Raw genomic sequence first — 11,389 nt, forward strand, 5'->3', positions numbered from 1 at the left:
GGCAGAGGTTTTTTGTTGGCGTCCGGATCAGAGACTTTAGCTGTGGGATTTGTTCACAACTGAGCTTATCATGGTTCAGCCACGGTGGAGCCGTCCCTCGAGTGACCCGGAATCGAGGTCGTCCGATCAATTGCTAGTGTGTCTGGCTCTTCAACACCGGCAGTATTCAGGAATGCCCCTACAGAACTCATCAATATTCCCGAACATTCCCACATGGCAGGGTCAGGGGTGAGATTCGTGGAAGATGCATTGCCAGACCCTGCTAGCAAGCCTGCCTCGGTAGATATTGAGAGTATGGTAGACCTGAGTGGATTCTCTTTGACTGCGGCTAGTGTCAGGCGGTGCTTTCTGCTCTGCGCAGACACGAGAGTATATTTGACGGTCACATTGGCCACACGACTTCGATCCTTCATGCAATTGTTGCGGGCGATCGATCATCCGTCTGTGGGACAGAGTCCTCGATGGATCCCGTTCCGCCTGAAAGAGGCCGGTCGGGTCCAGCTTAATGACCTTATGAAACAGGGCACTTTGGAGGAGGCCGGCGGTGGCTGGTCTTCGCCCATTTGTTTGATGAAGAAAAAGAATAGGGAGTACAAAATGTGCGCTGATTTGCGCAGTCAGCTCAGTCACTCGCCTCCCCGCTTACCCGATACCCAGAACTAATGATTATTCAGAGGCATTGGCGGCTCGTCCTTGTTTTCCGTGCTATATATGGATTCCACTTACCATCAAATTTCAATATACCCTGCAGACCGCAATACAACTACGATTATGGCCCCCTTCGGCAATCTCCGCTACACTGGAGGCCCCCTTTGGCAACCTCCGTTACACCAGAGTTTGTTTGGGATTGTCAACTTTGTCAACCTTTGTCAACTTCCTCTTCGAAGATATCGTGCACGATTCAACGTTTTCAGAGGCACTCTCGGAGCTGGACGCAGTGCTGTCGCGCGCTCGGGCGGCGGCTCTGACTTTGAACCTACCAAGCGTCGGCTCTTTCGAAAGCAGGTAGAGTTTTTGGGTCATGCTGTATCCGAGATGGGATGGTTATCGACCCAGAACAGATGAAGAAAGTTCGGCACCAGTCAGAGCCACAGATGGTCAAGAAACTGTCCAACTTTTGGGGTTTAGCTTTTTATTTCCGGAAGTATGTGCATAACTGTGCAGAAATTGCTGCTCCACTGTCAGTCTGACCCGGAAGGACGTATCTTGTCTGTGAAGCCGCAGGGCGTCTCACGCGTTTTGAGTCTGAAAAATCGCTCTCAGAGGCGCCGGTGGTGGGGTTTTCGAAATTTTGTCCAGAGGCAGGTGTCTTGACCTTGGACCGCGATGCGAACAACGACAGCATTGGTGCAGTCCTGATGCAGGAGGAGGATGAAAAGAACCGTGTGATTGCGTATGGTAGCCAGCGGTTATCCAGGGCTCAGAAAAAATAGTCTGTGACAAAAAAGGAACTTCTCGCATGTGTGCGACAGTGCGCGCACTACTAACGTGGGAAATGCTTCAGGCTTCGGACTGATCATAAAGTCTTCAATGACTTGTGAATTTTCAGACCCCTCCTGGGATGCTGGACAGATGGCTGGAGATTCTTGGTAGCTTTCAATTTGACACTGTGTTTCGGCCCGGTGCTCAGAACACGGCTGCTGATGGGCTGAGTAGACGGCCCGCAGAGACGAACGATGTAGCTCGTCAGACTGGCTCAGAGGCTAGATGTCGACACGTTTCGGCTCAGGACTGGCCTTTGAGCTACATCCAGACTGGTCAGCATGGAAATGAGGCCATCGCAGAGAGGACACGTGGCGTAGCTACGGACCTGGCACGGCTGAGGCACAACGCGCCTCCCGGAGTGCGGGTGTGGCTTCGTCAGTCAGTGGCCGTGGCTTCGCTTGCTGGAGGGAGTGTTGTTCCGTGCGTACAAGCGTCATCCAAACGACCCCGAGCGGCTGCAGGTCGTGGTTCCCGACAGTCTCGTCCCCGGTGTATTGGCCTCCGTGCATGCTGCGCCGTGCGGTGGACATTTCGGACCCGAGAAAATGCTGGTTCAGGTGCGACTCCGTTTTTAGTGACCCTCGGCGGCCGATGAGGTGCAGCAGTTTCGCCAGGGATGTGGCAAGTGCCGCGGTCATAACTCTCACGTTCCGCGGCGCACACATCGATCGGAGAGCTCGACGCCTCTGAGCCCTGGGAAACGGTTCCAATCGATTTTCACTGATCTGCCCGTCATAGCCAACTACAACAAGCCGTCTAATAGGCGTCAAAAAGGCGAACACAACTGGTTCTCATCCACAAGGGAATAGCTGCTGTGAGCAAATGAATAGGACGATCCTTGAAATGTTCGTAAAGTACCTCTCTGAGAACCATTCAGAGTGGGATAAGCATGTTCCCCTTCTCATGCTGGGCTACCGTTCTCAGGTTCATAGGTCGTTGGGTACAGTCCGCTTTTCTTGATATTCGGTCGGAACGCTCGTTTGCCGATCGACTACGAGGTCAACAGCCCCGCGTCCCGAAATCTCTATCTGTTTTCTCGAACATTGATGAGTTCTGCGCGGGGTTGCGAGGCGCGTGCCGGGAAGCGCTTTGCATGTCAGACGCGTGTCGTGCTCGAAACAAGGAATTGTACGAACGAAAGTGTTTCTTTTTCAGAAAGGGGCAAGGAGGGACGAGTATCATGTCTGCCCCTGGAAGCCTGCGGTTGTGGTATCGATACGCGGTGACCTTACTACTACTACCGGATCCGTTTGAGGGATGGGGAAATGTTACTGGTGCACCACAACAGACTGAAGCCACGCTACACCCTAAAACAGAGCTCTGAGCAGCAGCCGCAGGTTTCCGCGCATCAGAGGGCAGCGTACCCCACTCACGTTCCACAGCCGCGACAGAACGTGGCAGCAGCACGGACCCTTCCCCATCCCGCGGCCGCGACGAGGGAAGAATGGGGGAGACGGCGAAATGGGACTGTTTTTTACACCCATTCTGCAATCAGGTCGAGCTGCACCGGCCGATGCCCTCGGCTCACGGCAACATGTGTGCTGACGTGGAAACTGACCGGCCATGTGAGCCTACTGCGGCACCGAGGCAGCTGGCTGCGTTGGAGCGGCCGCTATTGGCAGCTCCGACCGCGGCTCCGGGGCGGCTGACTGCGCTGGAGCGGCTGCCATTGGCAGCTCCGACTGCGGCTCCAAGGCAGCTGGCTGCGCTGGAGCGGCCGCTATTGGCAGCTCCGACTGCAGCACCGAGGCGGCTGACTGCGCTGGAGCGGCTGCCATTGGCAGCTCCGACTGCGGCATCCGAGGCAGCTGGCTACGCTGGGAGCGGCTGCCATTGGCAGCTCCGACTGCGGCACCGAGGCAGCTGGCTGTACTGGAGCAGCTGCCATTGCAGCTCCGACTGCGGCTCCGAGACGATCGGTCTCCCCTCCTGTGGCGTCGGAACGGCCTGAGCGTGACCGGCGGTCACCCGACCAGCTTACTTATTAGTGTTTAAGATTGTGCTGTGAACTGCTGTGCGCGGTGAGCGTCCACTTTAGTGTTTCAGGCTGTACTTTGATCGCAGTGCGCTGCGAGCATTCACGTGACCACCGCTCCGTTCACGTCGCTCATCTAGATAGGTTCGTTCGTTAAGTGTTATGTGCTGCATAGCAATGTGAGACGTCAGGTGGCGGGAGTATTCGGTGTGGAGGTCCTTAATGAACCATGTGTTTCCATCTGACCGTCAGTCAGTTCTTTTTGCACCATGGCTGATGCTTACGCGTGGTGTTATCCTGTGGCAAATGAAAGCGTCATACACTCGCCGGACGTGTCAAAAGACCGTAGTACTAGCACCGTCGCTGCCCTTGATGACTAGGCCATAAGTCGCCCCGTGAAGCGACATCTGGTGGCCAGTTTTGAGCATTGACCTACACGAGGTCGCATCGGGGATGTCTGAGCTAGCGGAGCCTGTGTTGAGCAGAGGTGCCATTGATCGTTCAAGTTGGGATGTGGCTCGTCCGCTCGGTGTTTGGTCCGGAATGGAGCCCGGGCTGCTGATAAAGTTATACCAGATGGTCGTTTCGGTGCCCTTTGGGACACTCGCTAACGAATATTCTGGTCCCCAGGTGGTTCGAGGCAGCCACCGCCGGCTCACGCGCTGCACGGCCATGTTGGCTTCTCCCGCTGGTCCGACTGCCCCGGCTCACGCGCTGCATGTCCATGTTGGTGTCTCCCGCTGGTCCGACTGCCCCGGCTGACCGGAATATATCGGCCAGGCTTGAGCCAGGCGACGGAGTGCTGTACCCTGCGGCTGTCGCTGTGCTGGGACCGCCACGCGCGTCCCATGAAAGCGGGGATGGTGTAACGCGGGTGGGCGCCCACAGCCTGGTGCGTTGCCAGCTGCCTATGCGTCGGGGGTGGCCGGCCGACTCGTGCTCGCGTGCACCGCCGGGTGGAGGCACTGAGCGGGAGAGCGGCGAAGCGAGCGCGGACTGCTGATTCGGCGGCCAGCGAGGACGGAGCGTGCCTTTGATATAATGACATCCTGTGATTAAGTGCGTGATTGGCCGCGGCTACAGGAGCAAGCAGCGACCGGTTCTCGAGTAAGCAGCAGCTTAGGCTCACAGCGACATCTACCAAGACACCCACGCCACCTGAAAAAGACGCAAGCAGCGTCCGCTTCCCGACAGGGCAGCGGTCTAGACCCACAGCGATATCTACCGAGACACCCACGCCACCTGAAATAGAAGCAAGCAGCGTCCGCTCCTCGACGAGGTTACATCATTCAAAGGGTTCTGCGGAAATTCCTAGGACGACAGATCTTTTAGCGCAGATCTGCCATTCCCGTCATCGGATCATTCAATACCGAACGACAGCTTACGATTCAACATCAGGCGGCGTAAGGTAACACATGCTCAAATGATTTACTTGTTGGTGTGTGGTGTGGAAAGGAATCGAAGTAGCGTTGCTCGATACCAAGTGGCGTTTGTCTGGGCCCTACATTTATAACACAAAAGCGACACCAATGGAGATATGCCACCAGTAGGAAACGTCACGAACTGTAGAAGCCGTAGCAGGACGACGAGAAGCGATCACGACGAGTACGGGCTGCGAGGAGCGCACCAGGACCGACTTTACAGCAATCTGTCCTGCTCGACATCCGGTGATGCCAGCCCACCGCCCACGAGGATTCGTCACCCAGGCATTCTATCCCATGGCTACCCCGCGACTAAGACATGGCATTTCGAATGTATTAACAACGCCTGTTCACGTAACACCGCGCCATCAAATCACCGCTGACACCCTGGCCAGCACGCGTCACACGTTCACCGTCGTCTGCTGAGCGTCCTGCGGTACCCCAGGGGACGATCACGAGTGCATACAAAATAAAAAAGCACCGAGCGCGCGCGATGCCGCGGCAGAGCGGGCGAGCCTCGGTCGGTGTTGCCGTGAGGTGATGACATGCCGACTGAGCGCGAGGCCAGCCGCTGATGAGCGCCGACCGCCGGGCGACCCCGGCCGCCGGCAGAGCGGATGGGAGACGCACCACCGCCGCCGGCTCACATCTTGTTGACGTCGATCAGGCCTTTGACCTTGAGCTTCTCGGCGGTCTGCAGGAGCGCGGGCAGCTGGTCCTGGCCCACGTTCACCTCGCCGGCGTACATGAACTCGAGGATGGCCTGCAGGTGGCCGAAAGGGACATCCTTCAGGATGATGATGGGATGCTTCGACGGGTTCTCCTGTGGGACGGACGGGTGGACACGCATCAGCCGGGTGGACATCCATCCGTCAGGTGGACACGCATCAGCCGGGTGGGCACACATTAGCTGGGTAGACAAGCATCAGCCGGGGGGGGGGGGGGGGGGGGGGAGGGACCGTGCGCGTATGCCTATGGGCGTGTGCGCGTGTGCCTATGGGCGTGCGCGCGCGTTTGTGTCCCTGTGTGGGGATGTCACGATATTAGGACTATGGCAAAAACTCCTACTGACGGGAGTACTGCATCAGTCACACGCGACATTACTTCTATTGCAAAAATTTATCCAGATTTAACTGATACGCGACATTACTTATGCTGCAGTCTTATCCGCAATATGAGTGCTTCACGATATAATCTATGCTTCAAAAATTCACGCACACCATTACATCTACAGCAAGAACTTATACAATCTTTACGTACACGCGAAATTACTTATATTGCTAAAACTAATTCACGACATGAATACTATACGAAAAAACTCATCCTGAAAACACATATACCAGCCATTACTTCTACAGCGAAGGCCTACTCTTTTTATACCCGTCATTTCTTCAACTGGACGAGTTATAGGTGGCATCGGTGTTATACAACAAAACTTGAAGAGTTCTCCCAGATTTTCTCCCGCTTCTTTTGACTTGTATCTAAAAAGGCTATGTGTATTATTATGTCCACTGTAAAAGTATTTTAAACGGTCTTAACTCATCAGGGATTTCACTTCTCCGGCCAACGTGTAAATGCGATTTTTGAGCAATAACACACAGGCTATAGTCCACAAATCGCAACCGTCAATACTCCGACCCATAGATTACGCCTCACCAAAATCCTCGCAAATCACCAAGGCAGTTGACGCGCCCTTAAAACCCAATAACTCATAAAAATCCTGGAGGGAACGACCACATGGGAACACATGGCTGGGTGAAACCGCAAAACTGGTGCCCACACCATGACGTCGGTACGTTATTCCTGCTGCAAACATTGCGATGGACAGACCTACGACGGCAGTAGTTCTACGCGACATTTTCGACTGAAAAAGGTTTGGTACACGTAAGGACCTTGGGTGCACTGTCTGCAGTGCTGGGTAATAAGTTTGGAGGCTAAGCTGGGAAAAATACGGATAAACTGACTCCAAAATACATTCAACGCGGCGTTTGCCCCAAATGTGACACACCATCCTATCACAGATGAGGGGCAGGTGGAGTCACCGACAGAAAACGGAACTACATTCCTGACATGGTGCTCACTGAAACACAACATTACTTCTACTCAAAAAGTTATACCCGTCTTTAAGATTTTGCTACTCAAACTGCAGCTTTTCTTCATACGCAAAGCATTACAATCGACAAAGTCACGTGACATAACGAATAAACAAATGTTCGCATCAGCACCATGAACATTTAATTGTTGTATTGCCCAGCTGGGATTCCCCACTAACCTGTGAATTGTTCTTACATCCCTGCTAGGTGTTCACGCAGTTGACACGCCGCGGCAGGCATCAGCATTAGAGGAAATGTTGCGGATACGTAAAGACCATAGACGGTTTTGCAGTAACAGTCATGACAATTATGCATTTTGAAACTTAACTTTTGTCGTGTAGCACTAATGCCACGTTTAAGCATTTGCAGTACAACTTATGCTGTGCCTAAGCAATGCCAGTATAATTTGTTGCAGCAAAGTAATGACAGGTCTAAGTTTTTGTAGTACATGCTGTGTCGTGTAGCATTAATGTCACGTTTAAGTATTGACAGTGGAAATAACGTCGTCGCACACCTGTCGGCACGAGTTTCCTTTGTAGCGTTAGCGTCGAGAAGCGAGGGGGGGGGGGGGGCTCAAGGTGGACGACGGTTAGTTTGCCAGCCCATAGCGACTTTGTATCGCCAAAATAGCGACAGAGTTGGGCGCCACTTGCACCAGCCCATAGCTGATAACAGACACGTCGACAGCCCTTTACAAATGTTGAAAAGGCACGGTACTGGGATGATCTTCCGTACCAGCTGATGACTGTGTGATGGAAACAGACGACCAGAACAGCGAAATTTTTTTACACTGTACCCTTTTGCAATTTGTTGCACGCTATTACATCATAATCGGTTGTTTTTCATGCCAATCAAACATAACTACCCAAATGATAGCTCCTATTCGTAAATGCACCCCAGGATTATGCTGCCCTCACCAGCTCCGCAACAGCAAACTGTCGGCTTATACCCAGCAGCTATGTGCGGCAGTTGGTAGCACGGCGCACAGCTACCAACGGCCATTTCTCTCTCTCTATATATGTAAGCCGCAGCACACCAAAACACAAAGGGCTCGTCAGGGCTTTGCGCCGCGCCCGATCCCGCCGCCGTCGGCCGTGGTTGTTGTCTACTGGAGTTTTAAAGCGCGCTGCCTGCTGACGTCACACTGCGCCCAGCGATGGTAGAGGCAGCGGCCCATTGAGAACACCGCGGGACGGTCCGTCGTCTCCCGATCGATTCACCTCGAGAAGCGTCTTGAAGAAGGGCGAGCAAGCCGAAAGCACCATCTTGTGCGCCTTGCACGTCTGGCCGTCGCAGGCCAGCGTCACGTCCAGAAAGTTCTTCTCGGTCCGCAGGTGCTTGAAGGAGGACACCATGTTGGACTGAAAGTCGTTCCATCGCAGACAGTACTGCTGGCTGGCCATGGCGGCCGGCGACCTGGTGGGAATGGTCGCAGCTGTGGGCGTAGTTCAGAGTTAACCGATAATATACCACACAGATTGAGGCAACAACCAAAACAGTGGCTGTGTCATCAAGCAATCAGTGTTCCATGCATTCTTGTAGGAATTTCATCCATGTTGATTTTGGAGACATTTCAAGGCTTTGTTCCCAAACTAGAAACCCTATGACACCAAGGTATCATACAAACCACAAAATTAATGTAAGTTATCTCTCCTTGTTTAAAATGCACAGTAAATCCATGCACACTGGCACCTGCATAAGTTATGCCTTACATACCTATAACAATATGACACTTTCCACTTACATCACATTACTGACAGCATTCATCCAAACACAACTTACATACACCACCACTTGCGTCCGATCCACTCAAACACAACAATACATGCATAATGAACTGGCCAAGGTATTGCAATACACCCCTACCCAATGCAAGAGCGGAACAGATACACCTGCAAACAATATGATGTGCCTTTCAGCTTACAAACATTTGTTGTCAGTTCTTCATCAGTCCACTAAAATTCATGGAGGAAAAAATCCAGATTTGTGGTGAGCATACACTGAACTATGCATGCTCAGGTTTAGCATGTGCATGCCCTGGAATTTTTGCCAGGATGTTTATGTCACATTGTACATGTTTGGTGTAACACACATCTTTCTGAAGTCTGTTATGCCATATTCATTAAGCTCCTAATGATGCAAGTATTCAGAGTGAAAGTGGAAAAATGTCAGAAGCCAGACAAATTTGGAACATAATGGTTTTTAAATACAGCTATGGGGCACCACCAGGAATGCCATAAACATAATGATTCACAACTAAGAATATTGAAACAAACATCAGAAATGATAATCTAAGCCTACCACTAGTGGTATATTTTAAAGAGGAAAAGACCGCTCAAGACATCCCAATTTCTCTGTTCCGTAAATATGCTCTTCATTACATCACTGCTTGATAATGTCATCATTACTTGCACAATATTGATTGAGAGCCAGCTGATGGTCATTATATCTGGCAAACATGCTAACAAGTGCCAGATATAAACAAATGGAATTATCTTTTTCTTGGTCTTGATTACCATACAGTCCGTGAAATGGTGGGATTTGAATGACATAATTGGGTTGTGGATGACTAGGTAACCTTGAAATAGCCCCCTCCAAAATAGTCTGCATATCTTCACTGGTGTATAGTTGGGGAACTACACAGGTTCAGGGTCCTAAGAAGGGCAGGGTTGTGAACTGCACCAAATAATTTTCAGGATGGCTATTTTAGCTCAAAACCCCCACACAAATGTGGAACACTCATTAGTGGACCAAGCAGAATGAAAACTCATTATGCTGATCCATAGCTTTTGAAAAGTTGTGCTCAGTGGTAAATGAATAACATGATGGTGGAAAGGTGGACAAGGCTGCACCTAGCGCTACTTCAAGACTATTCATACATATGCCAAAATAACTGATTGAGTCACAGGAGAACTGTTCTTGAACATCCATCAGAAACCCCTCTTCACTCCTCAGTCATAAAAGTCCATCCACTGTGACACACATCAGTGCAGTGAACCTTTGTTTCCTTGTGCTAAACTCAGACCAGACCAAATTTCACTGAATTTTCAAACTGCTAACACAAAAAAGTGCTGAGTGTTTTTGCATAAAATTACCTTTGCAACATCACAGCTCCTTGAAACATTGGCCCTCTATCCAGTGAAATTGGCAGTGACCATGCACTAAACTCACCATCACCAAAACTTGCACCAAAAACATAATGAAATTATTGCTGCAGTGATCTGACACACATCTTTGCAGTCCAGTCCATCCCACCCATAAGCTGGACTTAGAAGGCTATCCAAGGATATCCAAAATGTCTGTGCCCATGCCAACCCTGACACTGTTGGACTCAATTCAAACTGAATATTTATGCCTTCTCCCGGACCTGTTTCACCATACATATTACTCATGCCACCACCTCAGCCTCAAATGTAACAAGTATCTGAAATTTGGTTTTAGCTCTTGGAGGGCAAGAACAGATTATTTGCAATCATAGCTCATAATAAGAACAAAGCATCCCTAGTGCATTTGTGATGTTAACATAATTGGAAAATAAGAAAAATTTTATTACCACAGCTTGCAATAATACAAAATATTCCTGGTGAATTTGCAATTTAAAAGTAATTGCCATTGTAGGAACACTACTTACCAAAAGCTTCTGAAAATACCCTGCACACAATACAGACTGACATTAACAGGCAGATTGACACACATGTTGAAATGCTGTGCACCTGTGAAATACATACTGAATACTGTGCCCCGGGACACAGCATGATAATGCTGCCATTGAAATGCCATGCAAGACACCTAAATACCCATAAAAACAAATCAAGCTAAGTGGATAGCTCAGCTGACCACTAGTGGGTAGTACTGGTGGATAGTAGTACCAGCCATGGAAGTATCCATCTTGACTGCAGGGACATGATACCAAACAAGGCTCATTTACTTACTTAGACCTATTTCATGCAGGACCCGGGTGCAATTTCCTATTCAGCTGCAAGGAGGACCAACTCAGAGAAAAATGTTGGCCAAATTCAGAGAGAAAACAACTCTTGCTTGCAGTAGGTTTAAAGACCTTCTCTGCTCAGCCCCAATGACATCCCAAAGCTTAGTTCCAAAAATACCCCAATGAGCATTGAGCACCTCTCCCAATGACGCTGGACCTTAAGAGACACCGAGTGTGCAACAGTAGTGAGAAGCCTGTTCCCACAACAGCGCCCCAAAACCGACGTCCCCCCCAATCCTTTTATTCAGACGTAAACTTTCATAAACGGTCACACATTTATCTCCTGGAAAGAAGGTGAGATTATAAGAACACAAGAAGGTAAAATACAAACGGAAGGCTATACACATCGTCACATTCACCTAAATCGCCGGCACCCTCTCCAGACTCAAACGTATCACCGCAGGCTCAGGCCGTCGTCTTCCCAGTG

General features: G+C 50.7%; 1 protein-coding gene across 2 annotated transcripts; it reads right to left on the minus strand.

Moving 5' to 3' along the window:
* Positions 1-5,197: 5,197 nt before the first annotated feature.
* LOC119110655 (longitudinals lacking protein-like) lies at positions 5,198-11,389 on the minus strand. 2 transcript variants are annotated; one of them, XM_037234555.1, is made up of 3 exons: positions 11,322-11,389; positions 8,195-8,409; positions 5,198-5,704 (listed from the first exon to the last, which is right to left on the minus strand). In XM_037234555.1, the coding sequence occupies exons 2-3, from the start codon at positions 8,375-8,377 to the stop codon at positions 5,525-5,527; spliced, it is 363 nt and encodes a 120-aa protein (XP_037090450.1). In that variant the 5' UTR covers positions 8,378-8,409; positions 11,322-11,389; the 3' UTR covers positions 5,198-5,524. The 2 variants fall into 2 exon arrangements, with proteins under 2 accessions (XP_037090450.1, XP_037090451.1); XM_037234556.1 differs by having other exon boundaries at positions 8,195-8,390; positions 11,322-11,371.

Source organism: Pollicipes pollicipes, unplaced genomic scaffold, assembly GCF_011947565.3.
Source record: "Pollicipes pollicipes isolate AB1234 unplaced genomic scaffold, Ppol_2.1 Scaffold_7231;HRSCAF=8579_pilon_pilon_pilon, whole genome shotgun sequence".
Lineage (NCBI taxonomy): Eukaryota > Metazoa > Arthropoda > Thecostraca > Pollicipedomorpha > Pollicipedidae > Pollicipes > Pollicipes pollicipes.